The following is a 24,128-nucleotide window of genomic DNA, read 5'->3' as shown; positions in this document are numbered from 1 at the left end:
TTAATAACTGAATTGAAGGTTGGGATGCACTAGGGTCGGGTTGGGCAGGGCTTTTGCAATCCCAAGCCTAACCTTATATATTATAATCTAAGCCTATTTCTACCTTAATTTTAATTCAAGGCCAATGATTATTGTCCTTGACTCTAAGCCCTACATGAGCAAATCAAGCCCATTCAAGCCCTGATTGGTCCTATTCTTGTCCTTGTCCATGTTCTTAATTCATTGAGATCAAATATTAGGGACAAAATTAAGGCCAGAATTAGGGCCAGGATCAGGGCCAAAATCAAGGCTAAGGTCAAAGCAAAAAATCAGGGACAGGTCGAGACAGGCCCGGCGGGCCGAAGAGTAATCCCAGGCCCGCCCAGAATATTTTGACCCTAACCCACCCTTAGGGCTAGAATCTTGAGCCCGAATCGAGCTCAGGGCGGGTCAAGGCCGTCAGGGCCAAACTTGCCCCCCTAATTGAAAGTACAGATATATTCAAAGTGTACGATATTAGAGAAACTCTGAATTGGGTTCAGAATTGAACTTAAAGTGGTTATATGATTCAAACTAAAGAGGGTCCCCATTACTGTTTACCACTCTCTTCTCCTGTAAAATTTGATGAACTAGTTTGTCTGCTTGCTTATACATCTCTCATGGGGCTTATATCGTCCTAAGATGCTTTTACTACATTGTTTAATAAGACAAGCCTCACACCACTAGAGTAAAATTCAATCTAGGGCAATCCAATCTCTCCATATTCTTTATCTTTTTTTATTTGGTAGAGTTCCATAATTCGCTTTTGCTAAATCGAGTCAGAACCGAGACGATTCATTCCAATAACACAAAATTTCAGAACTCCAAATAGGCAGGTTCCTCTTATCCTAAAGCATTTCTTTTGCATACTGGGGAACAAGAGAGAGAGAGAGAGAGAGAGAGATCTTTTCACCTTGTAGCAATTTTAAAATTGGAAAACAAGAGAGAGAGATCTACACCTCGTAGCAATTTTAAAGCATAACCTACTTTTTTCCCAGTAAATTTAAATCACAACCTGCTTGGACATGATAGATTAGCCACCCTGGGTTTATCAAAATCAACAAGAATGTGAGACTGAACGAATGAAAAATTGATTCACCCAAGTTCCAAAACCAATCATCTTTAGCTCGATCTTAATCTACAATTCCGCATTTGCACTAGTTTTATGGAATTCGTAATCCATCGTGTGTTTTTTTTTGACAACCCTATCTATTCCTCCCCGCCCCAATCATCTCCATCCTCCACCACATTCAATAGCACATATAACAAGAATGGGATAGAAGCTTGCAAATATTACAAAACACCACCATATATTTTCTCTATACACAAAACTAACATTTTCTGCCTGAAAATGAAATGGGTTAGACTGGGTTGCAGCCAATAACCAATTCATCATCATGCCTGAAGCTCAAGACTAATTTTGAGCTTAAATTCGAACTGGCAGCCCAAAATTTTGGAAAGTTCTGATTTCACCTCTAAGGCCTGCAGTCACAATCACCATGCCCCAAGCTGACCTACTTTGCATTATTCCTTTACAGAGATCCATGCTGCCAAGAGGACTCTGGGTTCTGGTGGCTGCAAGTAACTTCTCTTCAGGCCATGTTGCTGAGATCTTATCAGCAAAGAAACTGTTGTTCACACTGGAAATGGGACCGTCCAGTGGGCTATTGGGGCAGCCATATGTTGCTGGCGACCCCTCATCCAGAGTCTCCTCAAGTGGCAAACTTAGACAGTGGGCTGACGAGAAACTGTCCCGACATGAATTCAGTCCATTAAGTTCCCTGCTAAAGCTATCCCGTGTTTCCTCAGTGCCACCAAAACCTGGCCAAGGAATGGCCACTGAAACATCTTGACAGTGGAAATGTTCATATGATCGTGTGACAGTGACACCTTTGCTTCTGCTTGGTCGAGAATCACCTTCATGTTTCCACACGTACACGTGGGAATCCTCACTGGCACAGACCACAAACTTTCCGTTTGCTGTCAATGTCGCTGAGATTTGGCTGCTAGTATTGCGAAATCCTGATACAGAAAGACCAAAAAAAGGACCAACTTGCAATAATCAGATATGAATCTCTAAGCAATCAAAATTAATGAAAAAGCCAACTAATCTAGCTGCGTAAATTAACAATAACATCTTTGGGTGTGTTTCAGAAACTGCAGGTACAATCCTAGTGGTGTTCCAATTTGTATAATTCCAGCAACTGGATTGATCTTGTAGTCGGTGGTAGATATGAATTGTCCCACATTATGCTTTCAGATCAGTGTACAGGTAAACAAAAATACTTCAATTGCCCAAACTCAACATGATCGATGCACCATGAGAACTGGTAAGAAAATTGGATCTGGCTTATGTTATTCCATTATTTTTAAGGCCACACATTGACAACCAAAGAAAATTCAAGTATTTGCTTTCCCTTTCAAACCAATCCATTTTACCTAGCAACAAAATAAGCAACGCCTTCTCTGGTTTCCGAGGTTCAACCATTTCTTGATTGAAACTTGGTCCTTTCTCCAGGCTAACTCAAAACCTTGGTTTCAAAGGCCAGTAGTAGTTTTCTTTTTTGACATCAATCCTGTTATGCTGCCCATCTTTGACATTTTGTACCCAATCCATGCATTAGTTTCACATACAGCACAATCAAATATGCTTGTGGTTTTGAAAACTTGACAGTGTATTTTGTTCTTGGACATAGTATTGAATAAGGTTTCGCTGGAACATACTCCTCAACACAAGTCAGATTTCAAAAGGCAATCTCAGATTTGTTGGCAAGCCTTTTCAGATCTGGTTTAACTGAAGAAGTTAAGTTCTGGTCAAACATAACTTTTGAAGAAGCATTGTTTAAATCACTCAGAATGAAGAAAAAAGGTTTTACACAGAACACACAAATATTTTGCCAATTTTTTGGTTTTTAGGAATGTTTTATCATTCCAACCAGAAAAAAGACAGAATTTTTATCATTTAAGATTTATAGAATTTTTAGATTTAAGAAATAACCCAGCATTTAAAAGTTGAAAAATGCACCTAGTACCAAAAATCCAATTGTTGAACTGCGGATTGACTTCCTAAAAGCCGGATTTTTATTTGCAGCAGCAGCTGCTGCCAGCTGCCGACGGTGGAGATTTTGCCACATGAACAAAAAGTAATCCAACGGTGTGGAATCAAAGGTGTTGATTTAATTGTAAATATAACTTTTTGTTTCTACACTCAAGGGTTTTAAAAGTTTGCAAATTTACAAAATGGAGCCCTTCACTCTACTCGATTGTAATCCATTTTCTTCTTTCACCCTAGCTGAACCCATATTTTACAAGCCCTGGAGAGCGAAAGAGATGTTTCTCTCCACCGACTCCGTCAAATGGAGCTCTCTCGCGTTGCCCTTTCTCCGTCTCTAATTGGAACTGCTGCTACTCACACAAGCAGTAGCCTGTCTTCAGAATACCCTAGTGAAACAATCTCTCGCCCTTCTCTCCACTTTTTGTTTTCTTAGTCCCAAAACATAAAACTCATCCCTGGATCCCATGAAAACTATGTAAATGTAATGTAGATCTAGACAATTTGATCCCTTTGTTCCATTTCTTGAATTTTTTTATTATTATGTGCTTTTGCGATCTTGAGTCTGCTCTCAAAATTTGAAATCCCAGAAGAACTATTTCCCTGTGATCCTTGAGATGTCGACCCTAGATGCCCTCTAATAGCAGCAGCAGTAGCAGCTATGATGCTGCCTTTAACGTCACTATTGCATCAAACCCATGAGGCGGAGCGGCACCTTGTTGTGGTGAAGCTCAACTGGGTACCCCAAACAACTGAGGCAATCTATTTCCAACCCCTAAATTGCTATTGTGGTTGCTGCTAGTCTTCTCTTTTAAGTTATGGCCTTAAAGAACAATTTCATCTTCAACCCTCTTCTTATCCTCAACTATGGTTGACGGAATGAGTTCCCCGATTTAGAAGGGTATATTGTAAATTTGAAAACTTAAAAATACATTTAGTAAAATAAAAATTTTATATTTACATTTAAACCCACCACTTTTGAATCTGAACCGTTAAATCCAAAACTGATGACGTGGCAAAAATCCCACCTTTGGCAGCTTGTGGCAGTCACTGCCGCAAATTAAAATCCCTAAAAGCCACAAGCATATTTGAAACTTGCAGTTTTGACCATGTTCTTCTTCCATATGTATCATATGGCTAAACATTCACAATTGACTTTCTATCAACTAGTCATCAGTTGTCACTACTACTGCATCCACTCAAATGCATTTTCAATTTATCTTACAATCTGGCCACACCACCCATCTCAGCTCCCTCAATCCAGTAACCCTCTTTTAGGTACTTGTTCTTTGTTGAGCAACACTATGCTCCCTCCAAGCAGTGCCTAATCTGATAGCCTAAGCAAGCTTTTGAAACCTACAATATGTCTGTCCTTCAATTCCAAGCATTATAGCGGGAAACTAGCATTCATCATTTTTGCAATGTCAACATTCTTCTTGTGATCTCGGGCAGATCAATTGAACCATAGTTGTTCATTTGCCCCTAATTGTAGCATATGAAAGCACTTTAGTTTTTCATATAAAGAAACCACTTGATACTCATTCTTGTTTTTTTGGGCAAACTCGATACTCATGATTGTAATGCCAATTCAACTCAAATTAATGAAACCCTATTCTAGAGGATGGTCCTCTTATTCAATATATACTTCTTGTTAATTTCCCCCTCTTTAAAGATTCAAAATTCAAAATATTTGGAAGGTATCGACTAATAAAAATATTGATATCCAGTTTACCAGTATTTCTAATCCAGCTAGCCACAAAATGCTTCCAGTCAGTTTTATAGATAAAAAATAACTAGTGTGTGCATTATCCATGAAATAGAATCCTATATATAATAAATGGAGAATAGATTGATGCAACTTTCACACATACCTTTAAATTTGTGAACCAGTTCAACATCATCGATAACTCGAATTCGAGAATCTGCTGATGTAATAAGAACTTCAGAGGAGCTTCCTGGGGCAAACTGTTGAGTGGAATTAATTAGCACTTGGCAACAAATAACAGATGGAAAAGCTGAACAATCAAATGAAAAGGTAAAACATAAAGTCTACATTCTACATTGATAATGTAAACTCTGCAAATATGAATGAAGAAGACAAAGATCTCATTTGATGCAGAAAGCACATCTATAAAAGCATAAAGTGGCCAGTTCAAGTTATTTATTACCTGGAATCCAGTGATCTTCTTGAGATGGGATTTCTTTTTCTTGTTCTTTAAATCAATCTGACCTTTCTGCTGCAACTTATTTTCTGAGACAAGAAGGGAAGACAAACTAATCATGACCCAGTAATAGTTAAAAGACAATGATAAGAACAAAAGTGTAGACAGCATGTAGGAATCAAAACCAACATAAGTCCAACAAGAAAAGCTTTTATTTCTTTTCAATTCTTTGCATAACTTATTCAGTTTATGAAATGGCGTATTCTGGGTAAAGGCTACTATTGAGAGAGAGGCCTGACAAGCATCATTAATTATGTATAATCAAACCCATGCTCCAACCTGGAAAAGGTTTTACATGTTACTGAGGCATTCAAGTAACCTCAGCATTGCTTAACATGTATGCCCTTCAGTATGCATTAGAATGATGGTATAACAAAAACTTTCAAGAATGTAACATTATTAGATGTGCATGGGGTGTGAAGCAGTGAAAAAGAGTCTCTCAGGTCATACCAGTTGTGTTATATATACGGCACATCCCTTTGTATGAACCAACTAATGCACCCTTCAAAAGTAGAAAGATAAACCATCAAGTGAGAGAAGACAATGCAGACATAATTTTGTAGAAGAAGCAAAGTTTTTAAATAACCAGACCTGGCCATCAGGTGTGTAGCAAGCAGCTGTGACCATCTCATGTAGATCATTCCAATCAACAACTTGGCGATCTGGAATACTCCATATGCGGACCTTAGCATCTAATGATCCACTAATGAAGTATCTGTCGTCTACAGGATTAAACTTGATGCAAGTTACTGTAACAAGGGAAATCCATATTGCAAGTGCACGCTAATTAGATGTTAAAAGAGGAATAAACTATAAAAGGCGGAAAGTATCTCAAGGAAGTTCTAATTAGAACGTTAACACTTACCATAATCACTATGTGAAAAAATTTTCAAGCAAGTACTGCTAGACATGTGCCACAACCTCACTGTTTTATCCATTGATGATGAAAGCAAATACTGCAAAACAAAAGTTTGTCACAATATAAGATCATGAAATATTTATGTGGCCAGAATTGGATTCATGGTCACAAGGAAGGTACAAAATAGTGGTCTCAACATGGAGACAGACAGACAGAGAGAGAGATAGAGAGAGAAGAAAAATGATGTGTGCAATTATTATTGTGCAAGGTTTTACGTTGGGCAAGATGGGTCAGTTTTTAACCCAACCCCATTCCCCTATGGATAAAGCATAACCCATGCTTTCTTATATAGCTGTGCATAAAAATGTCATCCTAAAAATGAACTTCAAATGCTGACATATTCAGTCAGTTAGCAGTCACCTTTTGTAATCAGTACTTCAAAAGTTTTGAAGCTTTTTGAAGTTTCTAAATGGAATTAACCTCATAGCTGGAGAAACTGGCCGATTCTTAGATTCATTTGTCTATTTGTCAAAATGACTCTTATTGGAGCCACCCAGTCCAAGCCTATGAAAATAATAAAATAAGACAAAAAATAAGTCCATCCCACTCTTCAGGAAAGCCCAACACTGCTCTGCACAAGCCAAGCACCACAACAATATAAACCAACATATGTACTTTTTTTTATATTAAGTGACCCTAATTTGATGAATGAGAATATTGAAGCATCACAGTCTAGTCCTAGGAATATTTTACAACAACATATAATTGATCTAGTAGTTGGAAAATAATATAAGACATACTAGCTAATCAAGAGTTTGATGTCAACTAAAGGATATGTGGTGCACCACAGGAACACTATCCATAGATAGGGTTTATTGTCAAATTGTGGAGAGAATAAAGGTCTGAATCGGTGTAAATCAATTAGATAAATAGGGTATTCAAGAGATTTTCAGTAACTTACAGATGAGAGTAGGAATGGAATAAAATTCATGTTGTCTTTGGATTCATTGTTAAAAATTGCCGAGAGAATAAGGGTCTGAATCGAAGTAAATCAAAACAGTAGAGTATTCAGGAGATATTCAGTAACTTACAAATGAGAGATAGGAATGGGATGAAATTCATGTTGAGTGGCCCATCTGTTTTGTTAAACTAAAGCCCAAAATTAAAGAAAACCCACTGACAAATGAAGGGTGCAATTGGATAGAGTATTGTCTCAGATAGAACAGGCAAGGCATGTGTCGGGTATTAAACTGGTATTAAACTGAGATGTTGCAGGAAGTATTTATGGGCTTGAGCTGATATACCAAGTTTGTGAGCAATTAGAAACGAAAATATGAAGTTATGAAGAAGGAAAGGTGGTTGTAAGTGAAGGGAAAAAAGGGAATCCATTGTCATGGGAAAGGTGACAAGTATTGATATCAAACATGCCTCAGAAAACAAGTTCCAGGACAAACCACTGTGATGTTAAAATATGCTAAATACTCTTTACGCATGGATAGACTTGTAAATTACAATACATGCAAAAATACTGCATTTTAATATTTTGCATCATAAAAAAGCACTAAATTAAGAAATGCAAACCAATTTCAAGTTATTACTGTCTTCATGTTATCTATGAAAATCAAATCTTCATTGGTACATGCAACATTAAACCTAGTAAAACTAAAAAGGAGCAAGTAAACAAGAATTGAACATCCTCCCCCCCCCCCCCCCCCCCCCCCCCCAAAAAAAAAAATATTCTATACCTTGGACTCATATATTGGAGCTTCAAAATAATTCCTTTAATCCTCAACCTAATTTTTGGTAGAATATACTAGTGAACATGGTACTAGTCTTTGAATACTTGTATGCTAGATGCATGTGCCAATCTACAACATCATGAAGTTGGATTTTCATTTAGGTTGTTGGAAGGTATATTGATTATTGTTCTTCAAAATTTGGTTTTCCTGCAACATATTTTTTAAGAAGATAGGTAAATATGTGACGAGTCATCTCTGTCGTAAACATCTCCAAGCATCCAGCCCAACTATGCGTGCAGGCTCCACCTTTCACTTGAGCGTCCATAGATAGGTTCATCTATCAGAACAATTAGGCCAAATTTGTAATGGGATACATATGTGCCCACCCTCTGAGGAGTGGCTATGACATCTTCAGTGGTGCATAACTGATGGATGAATTGAGCATGTTACAAAATCCTGGTAAGATCTCACTATTATCTACGTTTCTTGGTTTCCCAAGGCACAAGGCAATATGAAGCAGTTCGTCATCTTGACAAAGATCTTGGTTCATGTTTTGATTTTGACTAGACATGGTTGGAACCAGACCAAAACCTTTCTTATAGAAGCAAATTTTCAGCTGAAATCTCAACTTTATCTCACCTGTTCCTCTTGCTTTATTGTGGGTTAAAAAAAAAAATTAAGAAGAAGAAGAAGAAAGAAAAAAGAAAAGAGCACCTCCAAGGGAGGGGTTTGGTTAATTCTTTTGGGGCAGATCTCACTTCAACTCAAGAGTAAAGCATAACAATTAAAAATTGAAGCTTCAACATCAAAAGAGGGAGCTGCATTTCTTCTGAAGGACAGTCTTAGGATTTTAAGGGGAAAAGAAAAAAGAAAAAAGGAAAAAGAAAACTTCTCGAAACTATTTTTCCATATAAACAAGGTCATTTTGATGATCCACCTAGGCACTCGTTCCAGTAATAGCTACTCTAAAATGGTACTACTTGTTACACACTTACACTACTATAATCTTTATCTCTCTCTTCCCAAGTTTCTAAAAATTATTAACAAACCGTCAAACTATCAAGTTTATGCTCATAAAAGTGATTCCTAGTGCTTAATTATTTTGTTTTACATCTCTAGTTTGATTACAAGTGTTCTAAATAATGTGCGGAATGGCCTAGGGTCTGTTCACCAACACTGTAGACTACTACCTAGAGACTGAAAGCCAAAGTACCATTTTTGGGTTTGATTTATTAGCAGTGTTCAAAAGGCCAAAAACTAGGGGGACGTTAAGTTTGAGGATGTCTCAGCTATATGGCCACCTAAACCTCCCACCAAGTGTTGGCACAAAAAAATACATAAACTCATTGAGAACTCGACAAAACTTTGTTGAGATATTAGGGGCCTCTTGGGACTGAGACTCCTTGTCCAGCTCATTTTAGACCTTCTAAACACAGTTGTGGCCTCATAATGATGATAAAAAAAAATTATCTCTGTTTCGACCCCAAGTTTGAAACCCCTACACTGAAGAAGTGAAGCAGCATGCTTATAAAACCCATTTTACACATAATACTTGATATTTATGAATGCATTAACGTTTAAAAACAAAAAAATATTATAATATACTACACTATATTATACAGACACATGTTCATCATCAATGTTCAAATTACATAGTTCACATGACATAATGAACATAAAAATCATCGAATAAAATTCGGTCGAAAAATCATTTCGACCGAAATGCCTGCATTTTTTCGAAACGAAACAAAATACAGGTTTTTTCACAAAAGTAGAATATTTCGACTGAAATTTCGACCATTTATTCCGACTTGTTTTTCCTCAGTTTTTGTTGATTTCTATCCCATTTTCACTTAAATTCCATGACTCATTTGCCTTCAAACACTTGTTTTGCTCATCTTTTGCATCCAAACACCTCCTAAGCCACACCAACTACAAAGGAAACTCCGGCAACAATAGAATGTGAAGCATGAGCCATACCCAACAGGTAGAAACTTTTTTTTTTGTTCATGCCTTAAATGATCTTGTATTGCCTTGAAATTAATATATGTTTAGCCTAGGACTATGATCTATGATTGTGGTTTGTTAAACTTATTATTTTATTATTTGCTACCATTTTTTCCATTTTCTGATTTTAATAATTATTTTCTAAATTATGTATTTTTTCAAAATGCATATGTATATATGATATAGGGGCTTCAACTTAATATATGTGAGACACCATCACTTGATCTAGTTGGTCATTTTATTTTGTTGACTTGTTGTATATATAACCATTCTACCAAACAATTTATGTATGCTAATGATTCTATGCCTATATACAATACAATTTGTACTTGTTGGAACCAATCATTTGTTAGTATACTTGAATAATAAATTTTCAGTGGTTTTTTTTTTGGCAAAATGCTATTTCCATTGTGTTTATTATGCTATAAATAGGTAGGAGGCAAGAAATCAGATGAAATGGACGTCATATAAGTCCCAAAACCTAGGGTTGAAATTATATATAAAAATAAAATAAATAAATAAAACTCATGTTTCGACCGAAATTTCGGTTGAAACCTGAAATTCCGGCCTTCTCTAATTTCGACCGAAATTTGTTCCTTGCATAAAATTACGATAAAGTTCCAAGGTTTACAAAGATCTTGCTCAGATTTGACCAAGGTAGCCAAGAGATTATCAAGACATATGAGATGTGAGCGAGATTTGGTAAAATTTTTGTCTCTCCACTCATCTGATCTTGCTTGGCAGAAAAAGTGAGATATCTTGCAAAATCACGACCATCGCGCGCTCTTAAACCATGATTTGGTGTTTCAATGGTTGTTATATGGGTAGTGTACAACAACATTCAGAGAAACGTAGAAACTTTGCTAGGAACCACAAATACCATTTTAGGTTTATATTTTTCGTTTTTTGTGATAAATAATTCATTGAACAACATAAAATATTAAAGTAGGCAACACAAATAAGAATGTTAAAAAGAAATTTGTTTACATCTTGATACCTTGTTTTGAGTTCACACACACACAAAAAGAAAAACCCGTTTCAGCCGGAATTGCAAAATCTCAGGTTCAGCCAGGGTTGAAACCAGCCTGGAAATGGGTAATATTGATTTTTTTTTCCCGGTACTGTAATGGTAATACTTGTCTATTAGTCCTATATCATATCAACATCGCCAATCTCAATTTATATGGAATTAACATGGCCAAGAAAATATCTATACTTGGTATCATGTCTACTGATATATTAGAAATTAAAACAAATAGAAGAAGTGAAGAATTCACTCCAAAAATAGAGAATGAAATAGACGAATACAAAGAATGAAGATGGGAGAAACTAATAAGAGATTAAGAATAATAAATTGAAGGAGATGAGAAATTTCCAGCACAATGGTTACTAGTAGCTAACACAGCAACAAGCAAATCAAACTCTCATTAGTTCAAAACTCTCCCCAGTTGAAAAATAGTAAGTACAACACCACGTACTTATAGACTACTTGGCTAATTCTAATTTGAAAACTAGCAAACTCACTTTCTGACACCCAAGACTAAAAAAGCAGGTAAACAGAAAAATAGTAACTCCTCAAACCGAAAGTAGAAACTATCCTAAGACTTCTAGAAAGACAAATAAGCGAAACTTTCTTCTCCAATTAACTTCCTTGAAAAAAACCTAGAAAACTAGCTTAGTCCCTAACAAGAAAACCAATCTTGTATATGCTCATAAAATAAGCCAATTACAACAGTAGTACCTAAAACTCATTCCATGACCCATTGAGGACTTAAAACCAAGTTTAGTCAAGCCAGATCAAGCTGGACTGCCTACATTACTACAGCTAATAATACAACTCATCTTCCACATATCTAGAAACCACTTGGTCTAGTACTTAATAGAGTTGGTTTTCTCCCTCCTATGCTTCTCTAAATTAGCCTACCTCACCTTATGCACGTAAAAAGCATGCCTGGGTTCATCTAACAACCAAAAATTTTTCCAGAGCAAAACAGTCCTATCTCACTGAGCCTTAATCATGGGTATAACCTATTTTTATGAGTGGTTGCCCACACTATTTGTTTTCATGCTCTCTCCTATACTGATTGTAATTGTATTAGGAGAGGATCCGAGGTGGTGTCGGAAACAGACTCACTGGTAGATAGTTTCTGATTCAAGACGTCATTACCTAGACCTACAAGGACTTCTGTTGATGGACTAGTGAAATTTTCCAACCCCATTTCCTTAATTGATGTTGATGCCTCAACTGACACAATCAGAGATAGATAGTCCTTGTCATAACATCCTTGTCCTCCACTGTGTATAACAGCCCAGCTAAAGTTACTACTTGCTTAACTTTTTCTAGTAGACAAAAAACATGATGGTGTAGGTTATGGTTGTATTTTAACAATCAAAAGACTCACACAAAATGAACTGAAAGATATAAAATACAAACAGTAGAACTAGAGGAGATTTAGATTGACCTTATCAACTTATAAGTTTGTGTCAGCCTTTATCATCCATGACTTAAAAATCACAATTTTGTGGAGTAACTAATAAACTGCGCATGAATCCAAGTTCCATTTGCACCATTCTTATGTCCATCAGATTTCTACTAATATATCTACTAAAAGTCAACCATAAATTATTAAAGAATGATACTATGCTGGATGCTTGACCATAATTTTCCTATCACTTTGGATACATAATGAAGTAATGAGAAAAAGAAATCAAGTCCAACAGCATGTTTGATTATAGGAATGAATGAGAGTAATGTTGCTGTTTGTCTTCAACAAAACTCAAGGAAAACATTGCAAACCTCAAACAGGTCGCTCAGGTTGACCAAGAAAGCCATCATGCCATGAGTTGTCTCCAATTATCACAGACATTGGCTATCTCCATGTTTTTGCAAGAACACTGCATTACTTCTTCCAACAGGAACCAACTTTGGTGCATCTCCATCATTACCCAGCCCAAACTTTTAACACTGCAATTTAGCACAACACAGGGACATATTTGAGGATCCAACCACCACCTAAGGGAACTCTGCGCCCATTGTTTTTGCATGTGTTATACCCAATAAGAGTTCTGCTTTTGAAACTTAGAGCAGCTGCTTGTCCAGAATTGCTCTCTCAAGCTTGTTAGCTACTCTCATCAATACTATCCCCATATGGTTATCGATTAACATTGACATCCCTCCACATGCCCTGCATCACCAACAATGTTGGCTTTGAACCCATTTATCATTTCAGTGATAGGGGTTGGAATTTGGGAGAAAACGAATGAAGGTTGCATCTGTGTGCAATCTACATATCCTACAGCACCATCTACATTGTCCTCTCTACTCTTGGTACAAAACCATGGACTTAATCCTGTGTCCACACCCTTTCTACTCCCACTACAAGTTCACTGAGCCTTCCTTGCAGCAACCTCAGCTTACATCTAGCAGTTGACTACCTAACAAGTGCTATGATTCAATGGTTTTTCCAGCCATGTTGTTCTCCTACTTCTCGGTAATGTTCTGGGGCTTTCCCACCGAATTCTCAACCAGTAAATAAAGGCCTTTGTTCCCACATGTGACCACAAAGGACAAACTATTAACAAAGCCTCTCTGAACACCAAAGAAACACAAATACATCTTCCTATGCCCCTAAACTTTTCATACTAAACAACTAAAATTAATAGGACCTTAGAGTAATAGATAATTTATTTACTTTGCTCTGGAAATACTTGTGGGGCCCAAAGATATGGTCAGAAAAATAGAATGCCATGGACTTTCTAGCAAACCTGATTGAGATCTCCGGAAAACCCAACTTTAGCTAAGGCAGGGACCAAGAAAATTATATAGGCAAAAACATCTTTTGTAATATCCTTTCAGGCATTTGCTTCACGCTTCTTTGCCATTACATGACGTCATCTTGCAAATGAAACTAATGAAACTAACCATTCTTTCCCCTAACATTCGTCAAATATTGGTGTGATACGTATGATTAGAGTTTCTTTTCCTCTTACTATCTTTAATATTTAATGGTCATTCTTTTCGTGCTTCCCCCTTAAATAATCTTCAAGTTTTCACCAAAACTTCTGTGCTATTGAAGACTCTACAACTTCTCAACCTTTCTTGAAATCTTTGTTCACATTTTAAATGATATTGCTGAAATATCTCCAATCAACCACCCCCACATATCACTAAGCTGAATCAAATTGTACACTAAGAAGCTAGTCTTCACTGGAGAATAAAGTGGCATTTGTAAATAGACTACCACCACCTGTGGTGAAAAATCTTCTTCCGAACCCCCACCAGCTCCCAAGAAGAATGAAAAAGGGAGGATTATTACACTTTCCAAAAAATTGTTTGTGCCAATCAACAGATAGCTCAAACAAGTCAATACGTGATAGAATAACCTCTGTTAGGGAACACCATGCAATGCTTCTTTTTTATTCATGCAGTAACAGCATTCCATGGTCTGGGTTGTGATTCCAACCATCACGAACCAAAATTTAGATAAAGAAACAAGTACTTTGTCTAAGTATTTGATCTCAGCAACTTGGTCTAAGGATTTGAAGATCAATCTAACAAAGTGGAAAAGGCTCAGCACCAGAATTTCAACAAATTTCTTCCAATCAACCATCATAGAATAAACAGTGTAAATTGTTCTCACGGGGGGGGGGGGGGGGAACTAATCAACAAAACAAATACTTAAACTGGTTGAATATTATCATTCAACCCTCCAATAAATGTTGTAATACTGACTTCACAAGACATCTCAACATTATTCCTGCTACGACTTCCCTCCCCCTAGAGTTTACATATGTTCTCACAATATTTTTTTGCTACTGATAAGAAGATCAGTAACTATTCTAGTTCTTCCAAAGCACATCTTCTAGTCCTTGCCTCACATCCAACAGTACAATTAGTTCTTTGGGTGATTAGGCATTGTATTTTTTTATTTTTAGGTGATAGCAAGGTATTAGACATTACTTTTGAGAAGTATGAGGCATTGAAAGTCTTAGTTAATTGAGCAAATCATATTTACACCCTCTATGTTTGCAAACAATTATGTTTAAAGCCTTTGAAATTTAATGTACTACAAATGTCTCCCTGTGCCTAACACCGCTGGATTTAAAGATAGAAAGACATTTTTACCCTTACTGAATGTTAATGTAAGTTTTAAAACAAAACTAAAAATAAAAATATACATAAGAGTCAGTCAATGGTGAATCGACTTTTTTAGGAGACTTTTCAGGAAGATGCTTAGAATAATATATTTTATCGTAAAAGATAGGAGACTTTTGGTCGTTTCCTTTTCTTTCTTTCCGTTATTTTTTTTATATTTTTTTTTTGAAGGGTTTGACATAATAATTCTGAAAATTTTGAAAATGCAATACATGCTGACTCATCACTTAACCCTATTATTCTAATAGTAGGGGTACAGTTGTTATATAATTCAAAACATAAGGGGTGTAAATATAATAGAATAAATTCCAAGGGTGAAAACATAATTGTTTGCAAACACAAGGGGTGTAAATGTAATTTGCTCTAATTAATTTAAATATGAAAATTATAGCTTGATGATGTGACGTTACTCCCAATATAAGACATGTTTATCATTTGCAAAAAAAGCACTTTTCTCAATTTGGCATTCACCTGATAATGAGATCCTTGCTTTGGTTTATGCACATGTTTGGCACTCACCTTCAGTGCAACTTGCCTATGCATAAAAGCAGCTGGCCATAACCATCATGTCATGGCAACACAACAATATACTGACATCATAATATAGTTACAAGATTAATGCATCATGTACAAACCATTTAGTGGCATTCACTAAAAGACAACTTCATTATGCACTTCTCTACTGAGACTGTGGACAACAAAACCTCCATCAATTCCTACAAATGGGCACAGATGTCCAACCTAGAGTAACTTAAGAATCTGCCTGGAAGCAATTAAAGGTAATGAAAACATAAGTATTCTTACATACCCTGAAGCAACCCACCAACATGAATATCCTATATGAACTCCATAAGGCTGCTTTTGTTTGTAAAGGTGGGTGGGAAAAAAGGGGAGGAAAAAAAAACATGTGGGCCCCATGTGTAGTGGGGTGAGGGAGAAGGAAAGGAAAGGAAGGAATTTTGTGGAAAAGTGTTAATTGTGGGTCCCACTTTTTGGTTTTCCACACTTTTCCACAAAGTCCCACACATTTTGTGGGGATTTGAAAAGGTTTGGGGTGGGAAAGTTAGATTGCCACCTCATTAGACAAGTTTCCTTAATTTAAGGAAACTTGTCTCTAACTTTCCCACCCCAAGCAACCAAACAAACTATACTTTTAGGATTTAAAGGAAACGTTTGCTTTTTCAAGAATTTTCCCACACCACCTTTATTCCAGCAAACAAACGCAGCCTAATATTCTTGCAACCCAATATAATTGTCAAGTCATTGCCTACGCGTCCAAACACTTTGGTTGATTTGGGCACCTTATTAGTGGCAATTTGATTGTTTACCCTCTCCGGTGCTTTGTATCGCCCAGATGCCACCACAACTATGCTCACAGTGTAGAAAATTAGCGTTCAAAAAGATTTAGCCTTCATTATCTAAGTTCCCATTCCAAAGCAACTGGTATTAAGCTCATCCAACATCTGCAATTTCTCTAAAGCTGTTATCCTCCTAAGTGTATCAAATTTGAAGGGCATCGAAGAATCAAAATGTTGGAAATTCAAGCTGTACCATGTCCCTTGGACGGTAGCCAAGGTAGGCCTTAACAAAGACCAAATTCCTCATTCCACTATCCCACTAAGCTGATAATGAATTTGTGCAAATGCTACAAAATAAACTATACTTGCTCAATTTAAAGTTCCCTTTTAAGCCTTCTAACAAATTAAACATGACTACTCTTCCAAACTGATAGTTCCAAAGAAGGATTGGAAATTCTAAGCCTTGAAAGCAGCCAATACTACTCCAGTAGATTGGCTAGGCAGACGTATGATTAAAAAAATGTTTGAAATTTAACCTGTACCATGTCTGGTGAAAGGTAGTCAAATTCCTCAATCCATCTTCCCAATTAAGATCACCTAAAATTACGTAGATGCAACAAAATAAACTTATACGCATCCATTTTAACCTTCTAACAAATTAAATAAGACACCTCCCAAATTGGTAGCTCCGAAGACAACTGGACACATTGAGTATCAAATATGTAAACTCAATTCATATCTCTGACCGCATTTCACTATGTGTGTGTGTTTTAAAATATATATACATATACCCTATGAATCTAACTTCTAAATAAATAAACAGCATTATTTCCCCAAATTCTACTAGATCCATGACTGAAGTTGGACTTGATTCATCTCTATTTGGAAACCAGTTGGGCTTGTGTCAGTCCAAGGCAGTGCAGCTGCATTACAAGTTTAGATAAATTGATGTGGCTACGAAGGGGATAATACCAGCAAAGGTTACATTCAGGTTTAACGTTAGCAAGTCTGTTCAACTTGAATTTGAGCAACTAACTTAGGGTTAGGTTTCTGGCTTTTTGGAAAAGGAATACTTCAGGGCAATCAACGCAGGAGTTTGGATGTTTTCCCAAGGTAGGAGGGAAATCCAATCCAAATATGGTGGTATTCTGACAGCTAGATTGGTCAATCAAGAATTCAGGTTTTGGGAATAAAAGTCCAGAGAAAGAGAACTTCTTGAACAGAAGCGTGAACAGCTGGGGATGGAGAGGATTAAGAGAAGACGAATTGGGGCAGGGGATGAAACAACTTGCTGATGTTGAAGAACTTCTTGAACAACAGCTTGAATGGCTGCACTAATAGTTGAACTTTACAAAAAATGTCGAGCAACCAGAATGAGGCTTCAAGAGATCGAATAGACTACAGCAGGGGGTGTTTTTAGTATGGGGGAAGAGATAAGTACCTAAGAATTCAGCATTGCTCAGAACAATACTTTCTTTATTCATTAAATCACAGACTCAATTTAGCAATTACAATTATATTTACAGCCACAACGGCTAACATAAAACTCAAACATGGACTCAAGCTAAAACTTGGGTTATCAACTAAATCCCAATTAGGATTACAACTTCAAATAGAACTCAAATAAAGACTTAAATAAAAATCAAATAGATCTAGTCTAGTCCCACATTTTTAGTGCCAAGCTACTTTACTGCTGTTGTAGGGAAGAATCTCTACACAAGTGGCCAAAAATAGACAGCCAATTTACACCAAAGATTAGATTTAGCACAACAATGAAATGAATTACATACATAAATCTGAAATGTCAACCACCTCACCAAGTTAAAGAATTTTCAGAAAATGACAGTATGATAGAACTTGTGAAATATCCATCATAATGTAAGCATTCCCATGACATGGTCATTCCTCAAGATATACACTTGGAGAGAAGCAATTGATCAAGAGCATTATTTCATGGGGACTGTTAGAAGGGTTCGAAACGAACAGAAATATATGGTCGCTCTTAGTTTCTACTACCTACATCCTAAAACTGACAGTTGTATGAAAGTGGACACTTGGAGTTATACATGATGCACCTCGGTTCTCAAGATTCCAGAGCCTATAGCAATAAAGTTCCTCCCTAATAATCATAAGAAACTTCTATTTCCTTAATCCAGTTCAAATAATACTAATCAGAAACTAGGGTACAATTGTTATCATATCAGGTCTATTCCAAACATTAATAACTTAAGTTTGCCATAAGAGCATAAGGAAGTGCCATAACATGGATAATTCTCTCCATGGTTTAGTTTCAGATAATCATCACTTGTAGGGTTCAATAATTATATAACAAAATGGAGAATAATATATCAGCAAAGCAGAATGGTAGGCTAACCTGAGATTTGGACCAGGAAAGGTCAAGCACGTCATCAAGATGTCCTTTGAAAGAACACACTGGTTTCTCTGAAAGTGCAAACACGGTCTCTGGAACCAGAATGTGGTCTAAGTTCATAGATTTCCGGCCAGTAGATGTCCTTGCCCTTCTTTTCTTTTCAAAATGGTTGTCAATGCTTTGTGACAGAGATGTTGGTTCGGGTGAACCGTTGGCCATAAAGAAAGGGTTCAGATTCCCATCCTCCAGTTTCTCCGTCAACAAATCACCCTTCCTTTCTGCTTCCACAACCTGCCAGACATGGATGATGCAGTCCTCGCCGGCACTTGCAAGATACTTACCATCCAAGCTGAACTTGATGGTCCAGATGGAACCGTTGTGAGCTTGTATCTCTTGACTTTTATACAGAGCAGTGAGTTCTTTACAAGATTTTCCATATTGGCGTACCTTAATCTTCTCAGGACCATGAAATGAGACATCTTGGCTGTCATCAGTGGCTGAACTTGATCGCCTCCCGCCCCTGTCGGATGAGGTATCCTTCTCATCGCTGCTGCGCCTCTCTCTATGACCAGTCACCGTGCTGGCAGCATTCTTGATGCTCTTGAACCAGCTCCCTTTCTTCTTCACTTTGGATCCACTGCCAACATTACCATTGACATTGGAATCCAGTTCATCATTCTTACCGTTCTGTGCCTCCACATTCTGTCTTCTCATCAATTCTTGAACAATTGGGGAGTGACCAACACACATCTCAAATTCCTCCATGGTGAGCTGCCGGCCAGTGCCGACTTCCCTAAGCTTGTTCCACGAACCGTCTTCTCGAACCTCATTGACCACAAACTCCTTACCAGTGTCCAAGTTCTTGATTGTGCAAACCTGGTCAGGAACACTGACGATACCAGGGCTATCCGTGTCATCACCAAACTCACCACAATCTGGATTTGCCAGAACGGCGGGTGAGGAATTTGTTCTGGTCTCTTCAACCCTCCGGGACGATTTGCCGGTAGGGGGTTTATTGGGAGAGGAAGCAACATTGGCATTAGGAGATCCACCGCTGCCGCCGTTGTTGCTTTGAGATTTAGAAAGAAGAATATGACGATTATTATTTACAAGGTGAAGAGAAGAAGAGGACTCTCCAACCGACTGAACGGGAATATAAGATTCCCCAACCGATTGAATGGAATGTATAGAAGAATCAGCAGAAGAAGTAGAAGGGACGGAGGAATTACAGTTTCCGATAGGTGGACGGCAGAGGGAGGAAGGGCCGCCGTCAGCGGCAGCGGCGCCGCCCTCGGACTTAGATCGAGAGATGTTCGAATCGAAGGCGACGTCAGATGCCTGCTGCTGCGCTTGCTTCCGTGAAGAGAGCAGCTGATCCGCCGACGCAGACCTCCCAAATTCTGTTTCCCTGGAGCAGGGTGCGGCGGCGGCGGCGGCGGCGGCGGAGGCGGAGGCGGAGGCGGTAACGGTGGAATGATCCTCGGAGGAAGAGAGAGAATTTTTTAACCTGGTCCTGGAGAGAGAAGGATCGCGAGCGAGACCCATCTCACGGAGAAGACGCTTGCGGCGCTCCTCGACAGAAGCAGGTTCGGCAATCCAGATGTCATAGTTGGAGAAGGCCTTAGGGAATCTGGGAACGGGTGGAATCTCTGATGCATAATTGGAGTCTTCGTCTTCAGAGATGGCCCCTGAAGTTGAAGAAGAAGTAGAGGACGAAGAGAGGATTCGATCGAGTGACTCGTAGAAACACTCTTCCTCTTCTTCCACGACCACCCCCACCTTGGTCGTCATTCGACCATTCCCATCGGGCACCCAATGCCCCCACGCCACTGTCTCTGTCCAAACCGATCCGATCGCCTGATCGCCCACCACCGCAGCCGGCGACGACGCCGACGACGACGACGACTGATTGTTGACTTGCTAAATCTTTTTTTCTCTTCGTGTCCTTTTTGTGTTATCTAACAAATGGCGAAGAAAGAGGAAGAACAGAACAAGAGAGAGTGATTCTGGCAAACAACTGAAACACAAAGACGACACTTGCCCACATTTTCTCGCATCGATTTGCAGTTAACGATTTTACTACCCCACGAACAGACCAACCAGCCCAACTAACCACTCCCAGAAATTAACTCAGAGAAACAAGACAAAAGACAAAGCAAATGTGAAATCTAATCGAAATTCGGGAGAGAGAGGGAGATCCGACAAGTTTGAACCTTTAGAACTCAAAAGCCTCGATCATCTCCTCTCTCTCTCTCTCTCTCTCTCTCTCTCTCTCTCTCTCTCTCTTTCTATCTGTCCGTACTTGAAGGTGGGAAACTCAGATCCAATGATGTTAAAAGTTGCAGAGTTCAAGAGAGACTAGCTTAGAAGACCAAATGCCCAATCCCAATCCCAATCCCAAATAAAAGGAACAAAGCCCTATGCGGTTCGTGCAAATCCTGTTGTTGTTGTTGTTGTTGTTGCTACTGCTGCTTCGGCTGCTGTAGATGGATTTGTTCTTCTTCGTTTTGGTTGATTTGCTTTGTTGGGTTTGGTTTGGGTTGAGTTGAGTTGATGAGTTGAGTTGATGAGTTGGTTCCTAAGGATCTCTTCCCTTCTTTTTCTCTCTCACCGTCTTCTTTGTTCTTCTTCGTCGACCATCATCTTTCTCTTCCTTGCTTTCTTTATTTATCCACTTTTTATTAACAAAAATATAAATAAATTACTCTCTCTTTTAAGTTTTAATTAACTCTCCGAAGATAACTGGAATTTAAAAATTCCCTTAACTGTAATTATTTCATTTATCTCAATTTCACCGGTAACTTACACTCACCGGAAGATACCTTTCCCTCTCCACAATTTCTCCTTTCTTTCTTTTTTTTCTTCCACCCACCCTTATCCAGTATTTATTAATTGGGTTTGGAAGATGGGCTTTAGATAAGTGGGCCTTTATTAAGCCCAAGCCCAAGCCCAAATAGGAAGTTATTTATAGTTAGTTCCATGATGGATGGGATGGATGGATGGATGGGGGTCATGGATGGGGATGGCAGGGGGTGGGCACATGGTGTCTGAGTGGCTCCAGCAGAGAGAGTTTACAGCTTGAAAGGACGAGGATGAGAAGCACCCAGTAGGAATTCAGTGTTTGTTGTTATTTCCATTCTGTTTTGGGACCATACTACCAATATGGTACTCTGCCCATTCTAGATTTATAGCTCTCATTCTCTCTCTCTCTACCTCTCTCTCTCTTTCCCTTTCTTTCATTTAAGATTCATAAGACACTCTCTTTTCTTACATCTCTGTTTGGTTTCAAATTTATGGTAAAATTCTTAAACCCAACAAAACAGCAAATACATCCCCCCTACCCAAAAAAAAAAACCCAAAAAACCTTCCTAGAGAAAATCTCACAAAAGGGTCAGAAGCACAAGCTTCCCCATAGTAGCTTTTGAAGATTCTATAGAATTCTAAGATGGAAAAGATTGTAAGAGATACAAGTTTTTCTTTGAAATCTTAGTTTGTTAGGCGGAGTGCTTCTTGCAAAAGTCTCAAGCTTGGCTTTCTGTGTTAGTCAACTTAGGTTATACAATCTCCTCAAGTGAAGTAACTGTACTTAAACTGTAAATTAAAGCGTGTTTAAGTAGGGGAGTAAATGGATCGGATTCAGATTGGATAATGACAATAACATATCCAAATCTTATTATATCGGACAAATTCGGATAATATTCCTTCATTTTTCAAACAAATTTAGTCTGATTCGGATGATAGTCGAATTTAGCTCAGGTTATACGACCTCCACAAGTGGGGTTAGTGTTCTTAGAGTTTTTCCGATATATAATTTGAGCTATAAACTAAAGCATGTTAAAGGGTTCCTAGAGTTGTGGACTTGCCTCTTGAACAGTGGAAGGGGTAAACTTAGAATATTATTTGACCTAGGTGATAGAACTTTGAATATTATTTGACTTTGTAAAATGTGAAGAAAAAAATAATTAAAAGTAATACAGCTTTTACTACTTGGTAAGGAACCAACCAAGTATTAATAAGGAAAGAATTACTAATACCAATTAGGAAGATTAAACTTGAATCATTTCCACATTTAGAATGTGAATGAAAGAAAAATCATATTCTCCCAAGAAAAGAAAATTAAAAAATAAGAAGAACAAAAATCATTCTTGTAGTTGAAAAGACCTTAAAGCATGGTGTTGAAGGTGGTTAAGTGTAAATGTGTTATTAATTCCATTCCCTTCCCTTTTGAATAAAGAAAGTGAATGAGAGGAAGAAGCATAGAAAGAATGAAAGAGCTTGAAATCAGTAGCTTAAAGAGGGACGGTGGGAGACGGTGGAAATAGAAACAGAAACAGAAACATTATTATCAAAGCAAAACAAAAGGATTTAGGAATTAGGAATTAAGAATTAGAAATAGAAACATTTGTGGGGACAGTTGTGCTGATTGAAGAAGTAGTTTCCAAGCTGGTCCACCTCATTTATTCCATTTTCATATTATATATTTATATTATTATCATGTTCATGCAATGGACTTTCTTTTTTTTTTTTGATCTCCAAAATTTTTAATTATAATCCCTGAAGCCTGAACCTTAGAACCTCCGAAAGGGTAAGGATAAAGATAAACCAACTCAGAAATTGGGCATGGTTGATTCTATTTCAGGTTGATTTGATAAAATCACTTGAGTTTTGAATTTGATTAGGACCATATCATATCAGAATTGGACCACTTATCTGATATTCATAGATTAAATTAAGGGGATTTGTTTTGTTGGGTTGGGGATTAGAGTAAAATTAATTTTAATTTTATTATTATTTTTATTAATCAAATTCATTATCTGAAAATAGTCAAATGCATGGGGTGACCATGAAATTGTTATAAGAGAAATCCCCAAGCGAATAGTCAGAGTTGGCTAAAGGATGATCGTCTAAAGAAGTATAACGTCTTGAGTTTGATTTCTCAATTACTTGGGATCACGCAATGCGTGGTGTTCTTCGTTGGTTTCAGTTGAATGGTTCTTATTCAACTTCGATATGGTCTGATACATGTCATTATGGGGTTAGTGTAGACTCGTGTAAGCAATCAGACCAAAGCCTTGATGCTTGGGTTAATGGGGAAAAAGAAAGAAAATAAAGATAATAATGATGTTCAATATAGGATTTCGAGTTTTACTCACCATTTTCTGATATTTGCTTTGTTGATGGCTTAAAAATGGTCTTGTATTGCTATGAGATTAACATATCTATAGTCTAGGGCTATGATCTATGATTTTGTGTGGTTTTAATTTACAAAGTTTGTATTTCTCGCAGCCTCTCATCTGGATAAACTCAAACTTTTATGGGTTTTGATTTTTTTTTTTTTTGTGGAGAAAATGAAACTTTATATTAATAGAAATAAATAGAATACATACAATAATACATGATTATGTTC

The 24,128-nt window shown here is 37.5% G+C and overlaps 1 protein-coding gene across 1 annotated transcript; it reads right to left on the bottom strand.

Annotated features, from left to right (window-relative positions):
- Window positions 1-578: 578 nt before the first annotated feature.
- On the bottom strand, window positions 579-20,633 carry LOC149004617 (uncharacterized). The gene is made up of 7 exons (XM_089135612.1): window positions 18,725-20,633; window positions 6,158-6,248; window positions 5,884-6,041; window positions 5,743-5,794; window positions 5,239-5,321; window positions 4,942-5,035; window positions 579-2,040 (listed from the first exon to the last, which is right to left on the bottom strand). Exons 1-7 carry the CDS (start codon window positions 20,510-20,512, stop codon window positions 1,445-1,447), a joined length of 2,862 nt encoding a protein of 953 aa, XP_088991738.1. The 5' UTR covers window positions 20,513-20,633; the 3' UTR covers window positions 579-1,444.
- Between the last annotated feature and the right edge of the window lie 3,495 nt (window positions 20,634-24,128).

This window comes from Hakea prostrata, chromosome 9 (genome assembly GCF_041222555.1).
Source record: "Hakea prostrata isolate BN-2017 chromosome 9, UWA_Hpros_2, whole genome shotgun sequence".
NCBI lineage: Eukaryota > Viridiplantae > Streptophyta > Magnoliopsida > Proteales > Proteaceae > Hakea > Hakea prostrata.
This window is presented reverse-complemented; position numbering and strand designations above follow the sequence as displayed.